Source organism: Photinus pyralis, unplaced genomic scaffold, assembly GCF_008802855.1.
Source record: "Photinus pyralis isolate 1611_PpyrPB1 unplaced genomic scaffold, Ppyr1.3 Ppyr1.4_LG3a, whole genome shotgun sequence".
In the NCBI taxonomy this organism is placed as follows: Eukaryota; Metazoa; Arthropoda; class Insecta; order Coleoptera; family Lampyridae; genus Photinus; species Photinus pyralis.
Window position 1 is genome coordinate 13,703,122 of NW_022170509.1, and position 18,930 is coordinate 13,722,051.

The window sequence follows — 18,930 nt, forward strand, 5'->3', positions numbered from 1 at the left end:
AATTTTTTTTCCGGGTCGATCTGAGACAATTTTTTTTGCGGGCCTCAAAAAAAGGCAGTGTATAACCTTCCTTTTTTACCAAAAATCGACTGCACCAAAATTTCTCGGGAAAACACTTTTTTTATTAATTTTGGTGCGTAGAATCCAAAACAATTCGTACTTTTTCGATCAGACTTCTCAATCAAAAGTTACAGACTAGAAACCAATTTCGAAAGAAAATTCAAAGGGCTGTAACTTTTGAACTAGTGGCCCAATCTTGGAACTGTTTGAAATTATGGATTCTACAGGCCACATTCTATAAGAAAAATTTTTTTCCGGGTCGATCTGAGACAATTTTTTTTGAGGGCCTCAAAAAAGGCAGTGTATAACCTTCCTTTTTTACCAAAAATCGACTGCACCAAAATTTCTCGGGAAAATACTTTTTCTTATTAATTTTGGTGCGTAGAATCCAAATCAATTCGTACTTTTTCGATCAGACTTCTCAATCAAAAGTTATAGACTAGAACCCAATTTCGAAAGAAAATTCAAAGGGCTGTACCTTTTGAACTAGTAGCCCAATCTTGGAACTGTTTGAAATTATGGATTCTACAGGCCACATTCTATAAGAAAAAATTTTTCCGGGTCGATCTGAGACAATTTTTTTTCGGGCCTCAAAAAAAAGCAGTGTATAACCTTCCTTTTTTACCAAAAATCGACTACACCAAAATTTCTCGGGAAAACACTTTTTCTTATTAACTTTGGTGGGTAGAATCCAAAACAATTCGTACGTTTTCGATTAGACCTCTCAATAAATAGTTATGGACAAAAAACAAATTTCGAAAAAAAATTCAAAGGGCTGTAACTTTTGATCTAGTAGCCCAAGCTTCAAACTGTTTGAAATTATGGATTCTACGGGCCAAATTCTATAGGAAAATGTTTTTTCCCGGTCGATCTCAGACAATTTTTTTTCCGGCCTCAAAAAAAGGCAGCATGTTTAGGGAAAGTTTCCATTGTCACAAAATCAAATATAAAAATCCGATACATCTGAATACTGAACTCGATAGTCTACGTAACTTAAAAACAATAGGGACCTTTCTTACATCCAAAGACCATATGTACCAATTTTCAAAGCGATCGCACGTTTCTAAACAAGTTATCATGCACACGGACAAACGGATGGTCAAAAATAGATCTGTTCCAAAATCGCTAGCATTAATTTCAGAAAGGCGTACGTATCATGTGCACGACGCTTTGAAAACTGGTACACGTATTCTTAAGGATATAACTGGTATAAGAAAGGTCCTGGTAGGTACCTCCTATATAATAATATAATAATAATAATAATAATACGCTTTCACTCCCCTTAAATTTGTATAAGTATAACAGCAGAAATATAAAAAAAGTTAACCCCATACAAAGTATAACTTGATTTTTTAAGTAGTATTAAGCCTTTTATCTAGTATACTATTTTAAATTTTTAATGTATTTGAATACTTTTTACTGTATTCGAATACTTTTCAAAGTAAGATAATGAAATACTTTTCAAAGTATTCCAATACTTTTTATAGTATTCGAAAACCTTTGATAGTATTAGAATACTTTTGAAAGTATTCGAATACATTCTAAAGTAATTTGAATACTTATTTTTTTAAGTATTTGAATACTTTTCAATATATCTGTATCATAGTATTCGCTTGTGCTGGACGTAAAAGTATTTAGTATTCAAATACCTTTGATTTGTGTAAAGTATTTACTATTTAGTATTCAAATACTTTTTGAAAGTATTTTGCCCAGCTCTGCATAGAAACAATATGTCTTGTTTTCCGAAAATACAGTGAACACTCACAAAGGGAAATTTTTACAACTTTAATTATTAATATCCAAATCATCTTAACTGGTTCCTTTTGATTAATTGATCCATTCCACCCTTCCCTTACAGTTTCATTTCGTATCCCATCTATTCCCATTAGACTATTCCTATTTGACTCGGTTTGTCGTTGGCCATTATGTACATAAATTTCCAGATAGAATGACCTGTAATTTTCCAGGTAGATCTATATATAACTCCTCAAGAGGATCTGCTAACTTTCCCAGATAGAATTGATCACAGTCTGCAGGTAAAGAAAAGCAAAACACACGACTCAATAAAAATATAGCAAAACAGATATATGGGATGAAGCGATGTTGAATTTTTCAAGCTATAGTTTGTCATAGTAATTAATCTTTTTCTTCAAACATTTACGGATACTCGCCTGAAATGAAATTTCGTCACATATTGTAACCGGCACGTAAGAAGGCGAAAGATCACGCATCTCTATATAGGTACTATTCATATTCTAGTAATTGCACTGTTTAGTGGGCCACGGTAGGCTTCTTATGTGCCAGTATAGGTATACCCATAACCACAATAACGTGGTGATTTTTTTAATCGACACTTTAGTCAACTTAGAGGAGAATAGTCATATCTCAATGAAACTGTTCAATAAAATTTTATTTCGTAACGGCATAATATATTAGAATAATATAATATCATAAGTTAACTTATTTTATTTGTATTGATATAGAATAGGAAAATAGATTCTAATCCTTTTAGCACACATTTTAACAACACGCTATAACTATTTAACAACTGGTCCAAAGAATGGTCTGTCTTGCCCAGATAGAACCGTCATGAATTACGTGCTGTATATTCAACCAACTTGCAGGCGTTATAATTTCAGTAAATCTTAAACTGAAAGCTGATGGAACATGATTCGAATTATTTAGATAAGTAATTAAAGCTTTAAAACTTGGTGTCATTTCTGAGCAGTATAGTTTCTGCGGATATGTTACTCTTGTTATCCATTACATATTCCATTTAAAATACCACATGTATTTACTTGGCGTTTTCAGATCTTCAAGAGCACTAATTCTGAAAGTTAACGTAAACCTTGTGCAATGGTAACATATGAACGTTCTTACATGTGATGAAATGTATAGGGATGGTCTGATTTAATGCTACAATTTTATTAATTCTAAAAATCTAAAAAATGTAGCGTAGGCATGGTGGACAACAATATGTAAAGTTCAGTGTAGCAAGAAATTGAAGATGATTTTCTCTGAAAACAATCGTCATTTCATTCGCAACTTACAAAAAGTAAAACAAAAACACTATAAACCGACCTGTTTCAATAGCAAATCTGTCACGATCAGCGAATCAGCCCATTGTGGTTTATGGTGCTTTTGTTTTACTTTTTACAACTTCAGCAGTTCCAGAGTTTCCAATTTAAGCAACTTACCTAAAGATATTAAATAATGTAAGTAACAAGAAGAACTCCGGTTATTATCGAAAAGAGTAAGGGAAAATCACGATAATGGTTCCATGATTGACTATTCGTCTTTTGTCTTGATTGCCGATATCTCTCGAGCATTTTCGCAGCTTCTTCCCCGGGGGGATCCAAACATTCAAATTCACAGCATCTTTCTCCTACCCTAAACTTGTTGCAAAACTGAAACGCAAATCAACCCATTAAAAATTGTTGAGTAATACTTTCAACGTACATAAGGAGGATCACAATATATTGCTTTACACCACATTGGCTCGGAGTGATAGCAAACGCACATTGTGCAAACTGCAGGTCCCGGTACATACAGCATCCCGTGTGCAACTGTGTGGCCTTGGAAATCTGTGCATTCTTCTTCGATTCCCCCTACAACATTATTTGATGCTTAATCTGTCACTATAACAAAAGGTACATTTCAATTTTTCAGTATAGCGTAATCGTCATAAGGTAATAGCAAAAGCTTTAGCTGAAGTTTATTTGTGTGGTCGCCTGTATGTGCGTACACGTATAGGTACATAATCGCTCGCTAAAGGGAATAGAAGGAAGAGCATATATTTATAATGTATACTCACTTCGGAGGAGCAAATTGACTGGAACAAGTGTCAACTATAGACACGGGTGATCCGCTCATTTGCCCTGCGTTGTCTAAAAGGACAGTTGTAGGAGCTGGCTATAAGTCTGGCCGAAAATGCTTCGACCTTAAATGAGCTTGGCAAGATACCGGAAGATGTTGTGAAGAGACAGAAACCCCGTACTTTGATGTTGAATTGGTAGAAAACGGTTCGTTTCGTTGAAACTTTTGATTAGAATACAATGAGAGAAAATTAATTTTTAATCCTAGGACCATTCCCCTAGAAGTAGTTCAAAACGGTAGAAGTGAGTCCGGACGGACAAAACGCAAAAAATAACACATTTTTTTTAATTCTTAAAAAATGCGCTAAAAATACGGAAGTCAAGCAAAAATATTCAAGTTAATTATATGACAGCCAGATATCTATTATTGTTTTAAGAAGTTATTTTGGTTGCATAAAATTAGGCGTCATGAAGAAGATATTTTGTCATTTAAAACTAGACATAGGGAAAAACAATACACGTAAATCCTTATGTCTACTGCTTAATAAATATCACTGTATATGAAAGCATCCAAAGTTTCATTCTTTCTTCCGGATGAGACCGTCCGTACAACTTAAAAATACTGCCAAAATTAAAATGTGACATTTTAGTTTTCAGATCATTATAAATGTCTAAATTGAACTGTTCATGGTGATTGGAAATAAAGAAACAAAGCGTTAAAGAGGTCTAAAAAGAAATGGGTTCACGAAGGGCGCGTTGTACAATTAGCTGGCACGCAAAGGAAATTAGTGAAATCAATATGGAAGAAGGGTCAATTGATGTATACATGAAACGCAATTATATTTAGAATCCTTTAACTGCCCTTTACATACATAAAACGAAAATAAAATGTGCTGAAATCAAATAATGAGCGACTATTTAATATTTATTTTAAATATTGATTGTAGTAAACGAAAGAAAGCTTTTTTTACGAAAAAACCTTTCAGTTTATTAGCACAATTCATGCCGAAGAGGGTAGGTAAGGGCCTACCTACATTTTGCAAAATAAGTTGCAATCCTCAATCGTGAATGGCGCAACGTTCAATGTCAAGTTTACAATAGGTAAGCATTAAAATTATTCGTGCGCCCTTTACGCAAACCCTATATAATTTTATTATGACAATGGATTAAAAAAATTAATTTCCGCCGCATCGTGGCATTGCGGCATGTAAGTGGCAAGTAAGGATCAATCGATACATAACACGTGAGACCTAAAAAATTTAGAAAATATTTTTTCCATAAATTGAAACCTCTGCAATGGCACTTTAACAGAACTGCAAAGCTATTTTGAAAAATTGAAAGAATAGATTTTTATTTTTTTGAGAAATCAATTCCAAGTAATTGGATAATTACTTCGTCAATTAAACCAATATTTACCTGATGGTTTTGTTAAAATAACGCACACAATATACACGCTCATTACGTGGTAAGTGCACTTCATGTTTAGCTATTTTCGTGCACAAAAAATTATCATAATAATAAATTGACGAAAAATATACATATGTACATACATATATAGAAAATGTAAATATATAATTATAAACAATTATGTTTCTACATGACCACTCGCGATCAAATCCAAACTGAACTAAGGGTGCTACCAATATTAAAATTATGTTGTGCAGGTCCGTACCGCATTCATTTTCTAAATGTCAATACTAGCTCACTGCAGTTCCTATTGAGTAGAGACGCGGCGAGATGTTCCTTTTGTGCAATGGAGAGGAAATGATGGAAGATTTTGAATTGCGTAGAAGTTTGCGCAAATATAATTAATGTTATTAATATTAATCAAATTTTGTTTTGCAAGTATACTATCGGCGAGGCCTTTGAAACTGTGAGGAAAACACTGCACTAATTTATTCGTCATAAAAGATTGGCTCCTTACGCAATGAAACAAAATCCTCGAAAATCGTATTTATCTCTCTATTTATGGTTCAGTTTCAAATTTCAGAAATATGAACGTGAACACGTTAGCGCCTTGTAAGTATTGATTTTTTTGACCAGTTTGTTGTATGGGTGAGATCTAATAAAACAAACTCTGAAAATTATCTTATTTGCTTTATAAAGGGCAATTTATTTTGTAAAGGGTATATTTTCCAAAAATTTCATAAGATCTCAAACTGTGGCCACCTATATCAAATTTAGTCCCAAAGTGGAAACTGAACATTTTTTAGTTGGATCGGGCTCATTGAATAAATTTATTCAAATTACTTTTTCATATGGTAGGTAATCGACTCACCACACGTCACTGGACACCCTTTATATGTATCAAGGTTTAAAAATCGTCTCCTCTATAAAATCAATTCAAAGCGTGCGTGGGTAAATGAAATGAATAAATAAAATCCTCAAATACTTCGTGTTGTGTGTACCTATAGGCACTGTACCTACTTATAAAGTTTACCTAAAAATATACAGCCCCAGAAATCCTATTCCAAGTATGTCCCTCATTACTAATACCATTGAATTACTTATTCAATACTTTTTTCGTACTCATTTCATCTATATTGAACATACCAAAAACTAATTAATATTGGTGGTACTTTCAAACAGTTCAACAACGCAACGGAACCGTTATACTGTGCAATATATTATACACTCTGGGAGATTTAGTAACAACGGGTGAAGACCAGTCCTTATCACAACCCGTTAAGAACGCCAACACCATTTGTTTATAGCTACCAAAATGCAATTTAGTTTGCACAGCACAGCTTAGCCTTTTAAAGATCTATTTTCCTAATATTTGAATGAAATTCGAATAGCCTTAGAAAGTATATATTGAACATAGGGGTTGATTCTTGAAGTCAAAAATGTAATCACTTCTTCCATAAGAGCTACAGGGCCTAGGTGTGTCTATCAAATTTCAGTTTTATGTCAAAACGCTTTTGAGCTGTAGTGCGGGCAACGACCGGATTCAGACTTTTTTTACTTTTTTAATAAAGTATAGGTACCTAACCGCTCGCGCTATTTATAATTAAGCAAAGCCAAAGGATATATGTAGGTAGATATACCCTTGCCCCTAAAATCAATCGATCTGACTCGATCGGAAGACGCTCTTAAATTTATAACATTACAACAAAACAAAGGAACATAATATCGTCAAAGAATAGGTACTTAATAACTTAAATAATATATCGTGTTAAGAATATTAGGATAAAGTAATTAATACGCACAATGTTAACTGCAATATATAACAATCTTGACCTCTGTACAGAAACAGCAACGTAATTATGGACCCGCAAAAGAAATGGAATGCTGCAAGAAATTCAATTATAAATAAACAATTTCATGTCTATATCTCAAACTGCAGCAACACTCAGCGAATTGCTATAAAGTTAATTATAGGTACCGTTTAATTCTGCACATTCGTATTGAATATCCTCCATAAGCGAACATACTGGATCTAAACATAAATAAACAAGTTAAAAAGTAATCGTAAACGATTTACATAAAGCGCATTTCCACTTGCATTCATTTCCTATTTGTATAAGATGCAACTTTTGTTAAAATTTTAAAAATCCGGCCACAAATATGAAAGATAGCGTTGCACATGTGCAATCCATTTTTGACGTGCTACTTCAATTTCAGTTTATAAGAAGAGTTTCATTTCAATGCTTTTCTAAATAAGAAAGCTGGAACTGCGCATGCGCAAACCTAAATTTTGAAACTGGCATTAGCTTTTCCTTTATTCCAAGTGCCTATGTATAAAATTTCATCTAAATGCTTCCATAACTAAAAAAGTTGGCACTGCGCATGCGCAAAGCCAAATTTTGAAACTGGCGTTAAATTTGCTTTTATTCCAAGTGGCCCTGTATCAAATTTCATTTAAATCCCTCCATAAATAAGAAAGTTGGCACTGCGCATGCGCAAAACCAAATTTTGAAATTGGCGTTAAATTTGTTTTTATTCCAAGTGGCTGTGTATCAAATTTCATTTAAATACTTTTATAATTTAAAAAGTTTGCAATTCGGTTTATAAATGGTCGAGATGCGAAAAGGGCACTGTGAATTTTGAATCGATTCGACTCAACTTTGGCATTGCGTATTATATGGCTAAAGCTATGCCCATATTGGATGTCATGCAATTCAGTTCATAACTAACGGAGATGTAAAAGCGATCGGACATTTCTAAACAAAGTTATCTTTCACACGGACAGATAGAGGGACAGACAGACAAAGGAACAGACCAACAGGCAGACGACAGACAGCAATGCAAAATTATAAACGATCTCTAGGATCGTTAATAAACGGCAAAAGCGTAAAATTATGGAACATGTAAAAAACGGTTTTTTGTTTTTTTTACAATAACTTTTTTTGTAAGCGGTACAGAAAAAATTCCTTCCTTGGTACAAGACTCGACACCATAACGAACCAAATAGCAAAAAAAGTAGAACAATAGCTCTTAAGATAAAAAACTAGTAGCGTCTCAAAACGAGCGGACGGACGGACAAAGTGGCCACAATAGCGCATTTTTTTTTATTGTGGAAATTATGCCCTAAAAACGCGTAAGTCTGTCAAGTGACAGTGAGTTTGCATATGAGAGAAAGGGTTGGTAACCGTAAATTGGCAATGACTTAATTTAACAAATAATACAACGAAGTTATGACATTATGGTACCTATCAAATAAACTAAAACAAAAGAAAACATCACCTGTTTAATTCAAGATGGAGCATCCCCGGTCACAAATGAATCATTTGAACAACGAATAACCAGTGTCCTTCATTGCACTTTTGCATCTTCGGGAGCATCGATCATAACGTTTGCCGCACTCCCCGCTTCTTTACACAAAACCAGCCCACAACGGACCGGCCGTTATTAGCGCATTTTCCTCAAAGTGAAAAATCGTTATGGGCTGCACTTTGTCGTCCGTCCGTCCATGATCATTATGTACTATACTTATTTATTGTCCCTCTTTTGTTCTGGGCCCTCAACAGGCTTGCGTCCAAATACAGAGTGATCCACATAATACTTTTTTAGAGGTGCCCCTACACAAGGTCTTAAAAGTTGTAATTACTACGGTATTTACCTTACGAATTAGGAAAACCTAATTCGGAGTGGCCGGCAGAACACTCAAAACTGATCTAAGGGCCCATCTCTGCTACAGATGAAAAATTCACCTCAACCCAGGTTCGAACAATATATAATATAAACAATATACAATAACCGATTTGGGGCTCATTTGGTGCAAGGACACCGTGCGTACCGATATTTTTGGTTTTGTGTATGCGCAGGTGTCAAAAATTTGGTTTAAGGCATGTGCAATGTTAACTTTTTTATTTATGAAGATATTTAAATGAAACACTAGGAATATAAGTAAAACGAACGCCGTTTTCAAAATATTGTTTTGCGCATGCGCAGTGCCAACATTTGTTATTTGCGACATCATTTAAATGAAATTTAATACATAGGCATAGTAAAAGCAAATGTAACAAACCACTTTCAAAATTTGGTTTGGCGCATGCGCAATGCCAACTTTCATATTTACGAAAGTAATTAAATGACGTTTATAATACAGAGGCGTGATTGATTGATGGACAACCCCTAGAAAGAAAGATGTAACAGTGACCCTGATCTAGATTTGAGAGTAGAACGCGAGGTACGACGCAAGCGAGCACTAAATCTAAGCGAAAATGTTTTGAAAAGGTTGATGCAAGGGCGCCAAGGTATATGCACGATCCTTATCTGATTCCACCAGCCCAACTCTTTGAACATAACACTGTGACAGATACATAGATCTAGTTCTACTTTAATACCAATTAAAAAATTGTTATTTTCGGCAAGTTTCTATTGAAAATTTAACAAATATAAAATGCATTATATTACAAAAACAAAATAGTATCTTTTAAATTAAAATTTTAATCAATTACGTACAATAACATGAATGTGGTGGCACAAATGGCACTTGCTAGTTCCGTTGCAAATACTGTTTTGGTTTTTACAAAACCCAACAAAAAAGAAAGACTACCAAAAATAAAATCCGAGATATTCCAGACCCCTATGAAACCACAAAACGTTTCTGCACTGTATTAGCACAAAACATGGCAAGTTCACAAATGGTTGTCGCTGCAAATCAAATAATGGCTAGGCCATTGCTATATTGGGACCATTTTAGAATGAAAGTTTTGTATCTCCGTTTTCACATTTTATATTTGATAATTTAACACATAAATTATTTACATAAAAGTTAAAAACTAAAGAGAATTTCTTTGTATAACTATATTATCAATACTCACAATTTATTGTTGCTTAGAAACGCACGCCCTTACTATACTTAATTTTTTCACAGCCTAATTTATGTTTCCTGAAAATAATTATTATAATACGAAATGAAATTTTCTTCTAAAGTACCAAATAACGGAAACGATACAATTTAATTAATGAAGTGATCTAAAAGCGCAACAAATATAAACAACCTATATATAATACGTAAAAAAAAATCAATACAGATTCTATCACAAAACAGATTAGGTTATTTTTGTCATTTGTCAGCAAGTATTAAAACTAAATTAATACAAGTTTTTTTGCAGAAGGTCACAAAACACAAGCGAGAGTGCTAGACATAAGCAGTTAGAAAGGTGAATCTTGAAAAAAAAAATGAATTGTATGTGCAGAAATGAATGGTTGGAGGTTTTGTTTACTTTTTCAAACTGTGCACACACTAAGTGAATCTTTGCTTTCACGATTGTAATTTGTAGTATTCACCAAATCCCTTTCAAATGAGTTATACAATAATCCACGCAAGTAGATTATGGAGGAACTCAACAATAATGTGCTGTCCATTATTAGTTCCGCCTTAATTAACCTAATCCGCATCCTTATGTCAACACCTCACTATTGTAAACAATTAAATGGCACTAATGATATAAATATATAAGACAAAACTCAAATGAAAAATAGCAAATTCAACAAATACACACAATATAAAAAAAATTAATACACAAGACATACAACCGATAATATTACAGTACGAAAAAGAAAGCTACCAAGAAAAATGTCAGATCAATAAATAAAGTATCAATACGATTGGACGCAGATTTATCGACATCACAGATGAAAGACACTCCAAATGTTTTAACACAGTGATGTATTAAGACATAAAGAATAAAAAGAGATTCTGCGATTGTTCCAAATATCATTTGAAGTAATTTTATCTGTTGTCATGCTGTTGCTTAAAATATCAAACGAAAATGCAGCATGAACATCGTTTCATATCAATCCTTATAGAGTACCTATAAAAAATGATTACTACAAAAAATACTAATTCTCGCAAATACCTCGTGGGCCATCGATGGGCATTGTATGCAAGACTTCGTCCAACAATTGTAAGGCTCTATGCAGGTGAACTTCGATCCAACATGGTGTTTCTTTAATCGATTGTCGCGGATAATCTGGTCCCCAACCTTTAACAAAGCTAAGACGCAAAATACAGAGGCGTCTTAAATCGTCCACCCCGATACCGGTCGCGGCGGACAAACTTATTGCGGGAGCGATTCCTCCGACGGAATGCGGACCGGGAATGTGACCTGCGACTGCGGCGGCTTGCGCGGCTGCCGCGGCCTGCGCTGTTGCTGCCTGTGTTGTCATTTGGTGATGGCATTGTCGTAAGTCAAACACCTGCGGTTAACTTTAAAAGAATTGAGCCCACACAGTTTAACATCTACCTTTATATATGCCGACGGATAAATCTTATGTACCGCATCACCAGGTGCACGTCCGGCTTCTCGATCTAAATAATAACTTTGAACAAAAACTGAATGATCGCTTAAGCAACGTAACCAAACATCTCCTTCCCCTCTTAAATCCAATTGAACACCTTTACCAATATGTAACCTAAAACCAAAATTCATTACGCTCCTATCCAAAGTATTAATTATTTTTTTTTTTATTACTTTATAATTTCAATGCTTTCATAAATAAGAAAGTCGGCACTGCGCATGCGCAAAACCAAATTTTGAAACTGGCGTTAGATTTTCCTTTATGGCAAGTGCCTATGTATCAAATTTCATTTCAATACTTTTATAAATAAAAAAGTTTGCAATTCGGTTTATAAATAGTCGAGATGTGAAAAGGGCACTATGAATTTTGAATCGATTCGACTGAACTTTTGGCATTGCGTAGTGTATGGCTAAAGCTATGCCCATATTGAATTTCATGCAATTCAGGTCATAACTAACGGAGATATCAAAGCGATCGGACATTTCTAAATAATGTTATCGTTCACACGGACAGATAGATGGACAGACAGACAACCATACGAGCCAAATAGCGAAAAAAGTAGAACAATAGCTCTTAAGATAAAGAACTAGTAGCGCCCCAACGGATGGCCGGACAAAGTGGCCACAACAGCGCATTTTTTTAAATTTTTATGGAAATGCGCTAAAAAGGATGTTTGTCGCTTATGAAACAGCGACTGTAGCAACCAAAAACAGCATTGCGCACCAGCTACCCCACCCGGCTATGGTATTGTGGTCAAGTTGCATTGCACTGGGTTAAACAGTGCCAACATGGGTTCGATGCACATCAACCATGTCAATATACCATGCACGAACCTGGTGAGCTCAGGATGTTGCGGGGGGTCCCGGCTTCACCACCCGCACCAAGACGAGACAACCTTAGCTGAATAGACAATCAGCAACTACCGGACCAAACCTCGGACCATCAGGCGTTGTATTAAGTGTGCCGCGCGCGTGGACATTTATTTCCCCATACTCATGGGACTCATATGGACCAGGAAACTGGGGCCGTCAAGGATACCAGAACCTTTAGCGAAGCAGCTACAGGCTTCAGAATGACTTTTATACATGAAGACCTGGAAGGAACGCAGTGGGAAGAGAAGACGGGACAAATCAAAGGCTATATCCTTGACAATGTTGACGCTTTGTCCAATGAGGCGGTTTCGCTCAAATTAGCGGAGTGTCGCCACCGAAGGGGAGAGCTGTTGATCAGTAGCCTGGTTAGGTCGAAGCTAGCGAGAGCAGCTCTTTGGGAGGGGGCGAAACTTGAACTCGTTGAAGCAAAAAACCTTCCAGTAAGGGCATACGCCTGGATCCCCGGGACTCAGGTAGAACCGGAGAAGGTCCTGAAAAGGATAGAAACCCAAAATACTGTAATTACGACCGGAAACTGGCGTGTGGTAAACAGGAAGGAGGACCTCAAGGGACAAACTTTGATTGTCCTTATGGACCAAACTTCCTAGGACAAGATGGGGACCATTTGCAACCATTGACCCTACGTGAACTTCGCCAAAGTGACAGTGGGAAATGAAATAAATGGCACGACGAGTACTAAAGGAACATCAAATTAGCCAAGAACATGTTTTTTTCTGGTATTTAATGTAACAGGTGAATTCCGTAAACATATTATTATTATTATTATCTCTGGTCAGAGACGAGCAAAAGTTTGACTAAAGGTGTTCTCCGCCCAAAGACCTAGGAATGGTATATATTTTTTGACAGGTCTCCTAATGGGCCACTTTCAAATGAAACACACCTCCACAATATAGGCCTCGAAGTAACCCCGGAGAGCCGGCAGAGGGCGCCAGGAGGAAGACGAAACTCCTCTGCAAATATTGTGCCACTGTAAAGCATAGAATACAGATTCCAGGTGCTGCTCTAAAGAAGGTTCTTGATTTCTTTAGAGATTGACTTCTTAAGGGAGTATCTGTCAGCGTTCGTGTGTGGAGTTAAATGCGCCTTATTTATCGCAAACCGTTGAACGACCAGATTATTAGGGTTATTAAAAGAGAAAAACTACATAATTTTAAGATTTTCTTATTGTCGACGCCTGCGTGCGGGGTAATTTGTCCAAACAAGCGTCTCTTTCTTTCAGGAATTTTGTTTAACGTTCTTTACATGTGTTCTTGTGTCCAAGAATTGTGTCAGGCACTATTGAAAATTTGTGAAGTTATTGCTTTGGAATTTCAGAGGTTGACCGAGGCTACCGAGTTTCCCAAATGATTAATTTAAGTCAATACTGGAATTCTGAATACTGGATAAAACTCAAAAATAAATCGAGGACGTTTGGAAATCTCTTGCGTTTCTTCTTTAATTTTTTCCTCGGCAACCATAACAGAAAATTCCGATCACTACTATCTGGGGGATTTCTCAGCATGAAAATAACGAATCCGAATACACGCGTGGTCGCAGATTTTTCCTACAACCTGAAATAAATAACAACTTACCTTGCTCTTTCGCTTTGCTCAGTTCTGTGGACATTGCTAAGAGCTCCGAGGCAAAAACGATTTCCCCCGGATGGGTCTACGTATCCATCGATGGTTACATTGGGACAACTTGAAGGAACTTTAAACGTCTCTCCCACTTGAGTGTCTAACTCAAAATAAGCCACCGAACACCAATATTCGGGTGCAGGTTGATTTGAGAGTAGACCGCCACTAATACTGATATCATTTCCAAGTTGATTATTATGGTTCCCTAGAAAAGTCGTGTTACACTAGCCGCACAAGATTTACAAGTTATACTAACAATACGGAGAGGAATGAGATCTGTTATCTGGGGGCTGCATTGATTGTGTATATGTTAACGTGTTAGAGCCAGTCCACATTCCTTGTGCACCAGTATAACTTTGTCCTATACTAGCAGTAGGTTGCGTAGCAGCAACCTGACTGTTATTGCTAGATGCAATATTATTGCCGGCTGTGTTACTAAAGCCATTTTGATGAAGATGAGGTGATACAGGTGAACTACTACCACCTACAGTACCATCTTTAAAATCCTTTGAGGTTTATTAAGTGCTAAGTATTTACCTAATGATTGAGGTAACGCATCTGTTGCACTTCTATCTGTAACTTGACCAGAATTTTGTGTAGGACTAAAAAACTGTCCTTGAGTATTATGTGGTTGCGCAGTTACATGTAGAGGTGTTCCTGGATTTCCTGGCGGTTGTTGCGGAGGTAACGTCCCCGACGACACTTGCGTCTGATTGTTACCAGGTAGTGTATGTTGATGAATAGGTACAGGCATAGGCGCTGTAATTAAATAACTAGAATTATCGCTACAGTGGTGCAGTGTGGTGACTTAGTGACAAAATTTAAAAAAATCTTACGAAGGGGTAGATGAATTCGAGAAGGCAACCAGTTAGCTCTCGAACAAGTGTCAGGCCCAGTTTCAAGTTTAGGAACTGTTGGAGAAGGTCCCAACAAAGGTCTGTTCGTTGTATTATAAAGAGATGGCTCTCCTACTGTTGAAACGAAAAAAAAACATGCAAACATAAAACAACTAGAAAAGAGGTACTTAAACGTAATTTTTACCCTTCTTCACATGCAACAACAAACATCCACTTTCTAAGCACTATATACTACACTTACTGAATACACATATGAAATTTACATCAAATCGGTCTGATTTTAAATGGGACTCCCTATGCGCAAAGATCATTCTTCACTAAATGGCCAATGGAAATGCACAGATTGTTTTGCGTATAAATCGCTTCGTAAAAATGCTATAGGGGGCTGATATTGTGAAGCACAAACCCACTCCAGTACTTCGGGGAATTTTTGAAATCGATAAACTGTTTGCAATTGTGCATTTTCAATCACCTGATGAATAATCTGTCATTTAGTTCATTAGCCTATCGAGATATATTTGAAAGATCGTGGGTGGTAATAAGAATGATGTCCCCAGTAACACCGAATTTTTTAAAATGTAATAGAGTAGATAGAGGATAAAATACTGTTGCATAAACAACGTCATGTAGACGTTATTTCGGTCTAAACACCAAAAATAATGACGGAACACCTTGCATATGAGAATTTATTTAGTGTAAATCTGAGGAATTATTGACAAATAAGCACAAAGTTACTTTAAATTTGTTATCTCTGTGTTTATTTTTCCTGTTATAATTGTTTGTATTAAAATGTAAGGACATCTGTGATAAGGAGTTTTTATCGAACGAAATTTAATTAACGCACGTGTTCTTATCGTTCCTTTCAATTCAACCTGTCGCTGGTGACTTGTCAAGTGGACCTTAGAATATGGACGAGTCAAAATTGTCAGTTTTCGTAACTGCCACGTGACCTAACGCCTCCCACTTCTCTCGCCCGTTGCAACCTCTGAAACGGAACTTATTTTATGAAAGACGATTTTCCGTCACGTGCTCTGCTTTTCGCAAAACGAAACTTTTAGGTCCAAAGAGATCGTGGCAACCGCGCTCGCTTTCTGCAATGTTTCTTGATATCACCACACATACTTTCGTTCATGTGCGCTATGAAGCGGCACATTTGTAAATTTCCCTATGTCGAAAAATACTTTTTTAATTCTAAGCGGGCACCCGAAGAAATTCAGAGCAATAAATTCCACGCTACAGCAATAAATAAGCACTCTATTACAATTAAATTCGATGGTGGAGTTAACAGACATTTGACGTAGTTCAGTACTAATAAGTGCAGGTTTGTACACACATACCGCACTGGCAAAGTACTACCTAATTAATGTACTATACAATTTTTTAATTTGATAAATAAGAACAAGCGAACATATAATATTTGCACAGCATTGAATTTCCTTACATCCAGTCCTCTTTGCTATTACTGCAGATGTAAGTATACTACAGATAGCTCAAGAAATGTACTCTGCGCGAAAACAGAGGTCCCACGATAGAACCTTGCGGAACCCCTCTTTGTAAATTGGGAAGTTTTGATCTCGTCCCATTAACAAGAATAGAAAGTATCCATCTATACGCGTATATATGGGTTTGTAATTACGAGTTTATAAAGAGAATTGAGATGTTGTTGGTGGATTATCTCCTTATCGCTTACTAAATCCAAAAAATGAAATGAATTTGAACAGATACAAACAAAAAGAATTCAAAAACAGCTAACATAAACTAAACAATGAACAAATACCTAATCCACTAACCTGGGGTTTGTTGTATATTGGCAAGATTAAAGTTTTGTTGCGGAGGATGATGTTGGATAGTCTGTGTAACTCCAATTTCGCCATCGACTTCCATACTATTACCTGGCACAGGTGCTCCGGCCGTGTACTCATCTTTAACGAGTCGCGATGGCCCAGACTGCAATGTCAAACCTGATAGATCTATACCGGGTGAGACAACACGTTCATAATGATATGGATTTACACAAACGGAATCACATTTTAAATCAAACGCAAACTGACAATATTTTACATGCTTCAGTTCATTCTTATGAAGATCAGGCCATCTCCAGATGCGAGCGTAAATCACATGGGGAAATCCCTTACGTCCTGCGACCTACAAAACGTCAATCCTAATATGAAAATATCTAAGAGGTCTTTACCTGTAAACGGCCATCTAATGTTCTTTGTATTGTTACACACTTACTGGGATGAGCTCCGTTTGTAGTTATTGCTGTAATTAGTGAATCAAGTTCGTCCCGTTTTTCCTTCAACTTCTTCACGAGGGATTCGATTGCCCTTTTAGCAAATCCTTCACTTTCGCCCCCTTGCCTGTGGCACATTAAGCTGTGAACGATACTTAGACAAGCATCGGCAGATGTAGGCGCGTTCGTAGCTAAACTTGACATGTCTCTGCTGTAATTTATAAACACTTCATTGACATAACCTAACTTTTATAGGTCCCTCAAACATGTATACAACCCTTAATTTTGTACGATATCTGATCGTATGAGTATTTTGTTATTTGTTTATAAATCACTTTTCGCCACGATGGTTAATAAGCATCTTCGGCTACCCCCAAATGTCACTCTGAGGGTACAGGGATGTAACTTTAAATCAATAGCATTTGTTGTGCTATTCTACGGCCGTGGTGTATTGGTTGCCTAAGTAGTGTAAGTACTTCCAAGTTCAATTAATTTATTTATTACTTTGACTAGAGAAAAATGACTAATAAAGGAAATTGTACAACAATAATAATTCTTACATTGTATTTTGCATAATTTATAGAAACAAATAAACAATAAATTACCCCTAACGGCCTAACCAAGGTGGATTGGCCAGACAATGGATCCTAGGCATATATGTGTCCCTCAGCCCTCTCGACACCTCGGCTGTAATATTCCAACACTCCCTCTTTACTCTTGCCCTGATTTGTACCTACTGAATTCCACAGGTACCTTCGGAACTAATATTCCTAGAATCATCATCAGGAACTTGCTCCTAGAAAAATGAACGCCCCCACCTCGCCACTCATTCAACCCCCCCCCCCCCCCCGTCACTGGCCTACCAATTCTTGGTTAGCAAAGCGCTGGACCCAGGTCTTTTTAGAGTATCCACTAGCTGGCGCCATAGTCTCACTGGCCTGCCAATTCTTGGCTGGTAAAGCGCTGGACCCAGGTCGTTTACACGTATTCACTAGTAGCTGGCGCCAGCCTCACTGGCCATTTTATGGAAAAACAAAAATAAACAATACGCCAATATGATCAGCCTTCGGAGGTGATGACAGCGACATCTTCCTTCCTTCTTCTCTTGCAGTATTTATAAAAAAAAGATAGTTTGTCATTTCACTTTGGCCGGCTGGCTGGCAGCAAATGAGGGCCTATAGAAGAACGAGGAGTGTACGCGTACGTACCGGCTCACCAGTCAAAAAGATTACTTTAAACGAACTGTTACAATTTGTAAAATGAAATTTGGTTGGTATCCGAGTTGAATTTTTAGATTTTTTTGTTTATTTTTTTCTTGAATAGCTAACGGCTCGCAATAACTTTAATATTTCTTTTTTAGATATTGTCCTGTTATAGAGTATTTACTTGTTTGGACAATAAATATTATTATTATTAACCTTTTCACTGCTGCGCACGTATATATACGTTCTGAAAATGCGGAATCTGTGTGCGCGTACGTATATACGTTGTACCTCTTTAAAATTCTGTGCTACCTCCGTATATCTAATTGCTGCAATTATTTGCACACCATCGGAAAGCCCATTTCGTGAGCTTTCCAACGAGTACCAACACGACTCAATTTAGTTTTGTCCAGTACGCTAAAAACGGTTTCAGGTAACCCGTGTGCGCATTCATTTTGTTGTTTTAGTAGTTATTTATTCAGATGTTTGATAAATTGTTTTA

At 36.4% G+C, this 18,930-nt stretch overlaps 1 protein-coding gene and 1 long non-coding RNA gene across 4 annotated transcripts; both read right to left on the reverse strand.

Annotated features, from left to right (window-relative positions):
- Nucleotides 1-3,557: 3,557 nt before the first annotated feature.
- On the reverse strand, nucleotides 3,558-5,829 carry LOC116165601. Its single transcript, XR_004144176.1, has 3 exons — nucleotides 5,292-5,829; nucleotides 3,875-4,153; nucleotides 3,558-3,668 (listed from the first exon to the last, which is right to left on the reverse strand). It is a non-coding gene; the product is annotated as an uncharacterized LOC116165601 (long non-coding RNA).
- Nucleotides 5,830-9,712: 3,883 nt separating this feature from the next.
- Nucleotides 9,713-17,676, reverse strand: LOC116165595 (mothers against decapentaplegic homolog 4-like). Of its 3 annotated transcripts, XM_031480168.1 has the most exons (9): nucleotides 17,185-17,676; nucleotides 16,784-17,138; nucleotides 14,973-15,107; nucleotides 14,674-14,895; nucleotides 14,393-14,620; nucleotides 14,092-14,341; nucleotides 11,573-11,741; nucleotides 11,186-11,525; nucleotides 9,727-11,140 (listed from the first exon to the last, which is right to left on the reverse strand). In XM_031480168.1, exons 1-9 carry the CDS (start codon nucleotides 17,428-17,430, stop codon nucleotides 11,130-11,132), a joined length of 1,956 nt encoding a protein of 651 aa, XP_031336028.1. In that variant the 5' UTR covers nucleotides 17,431-17,676; the 3' UTR covers nucleotides 9,727-11,129. The 3 variants fall into 3 exon arrangements, with proteins under 3 accessions (XP_031336029.1, XP_031336030.1, XP_031336028.1); XM_031480169.1 differs by lacking the exon at nucleotides 14,973-15,107 and having other exon boundaries at nucleotides 9,713-11,140; XM_031480170.1 differs by lacking the exon at nucleotides 14,393-14,620 and having other exon boundaries at nucleotides 9,713-11,140.
- Nucleotides 17,677-18,930: the final 1,254 nt, after the last annotated feature.

Coding starts and splice junctions, on each gene's coding strand:
- LOC116165595 (XM_031480168.1), bottom strand. CDS start 17,430: ATGTCAAGTTTAGCTACGAACGCGCCTACATCTGCCGATGCTTGTCTA. Junction 17,139..17,184: donor CATTAGATGGCCGTTTACAG/GTAAAGACCTCT, acceptor GACGTTTTGTAG/GTCGCAGGACGTAAGGGATT. Junction 11,742..14,091: donor GAGCAAAGCGAAAGAGCAAG/GTAAGTTGTTAT, acceptor TTTTGGTTTTAG/GTTACATATTGGTAAAGGTG.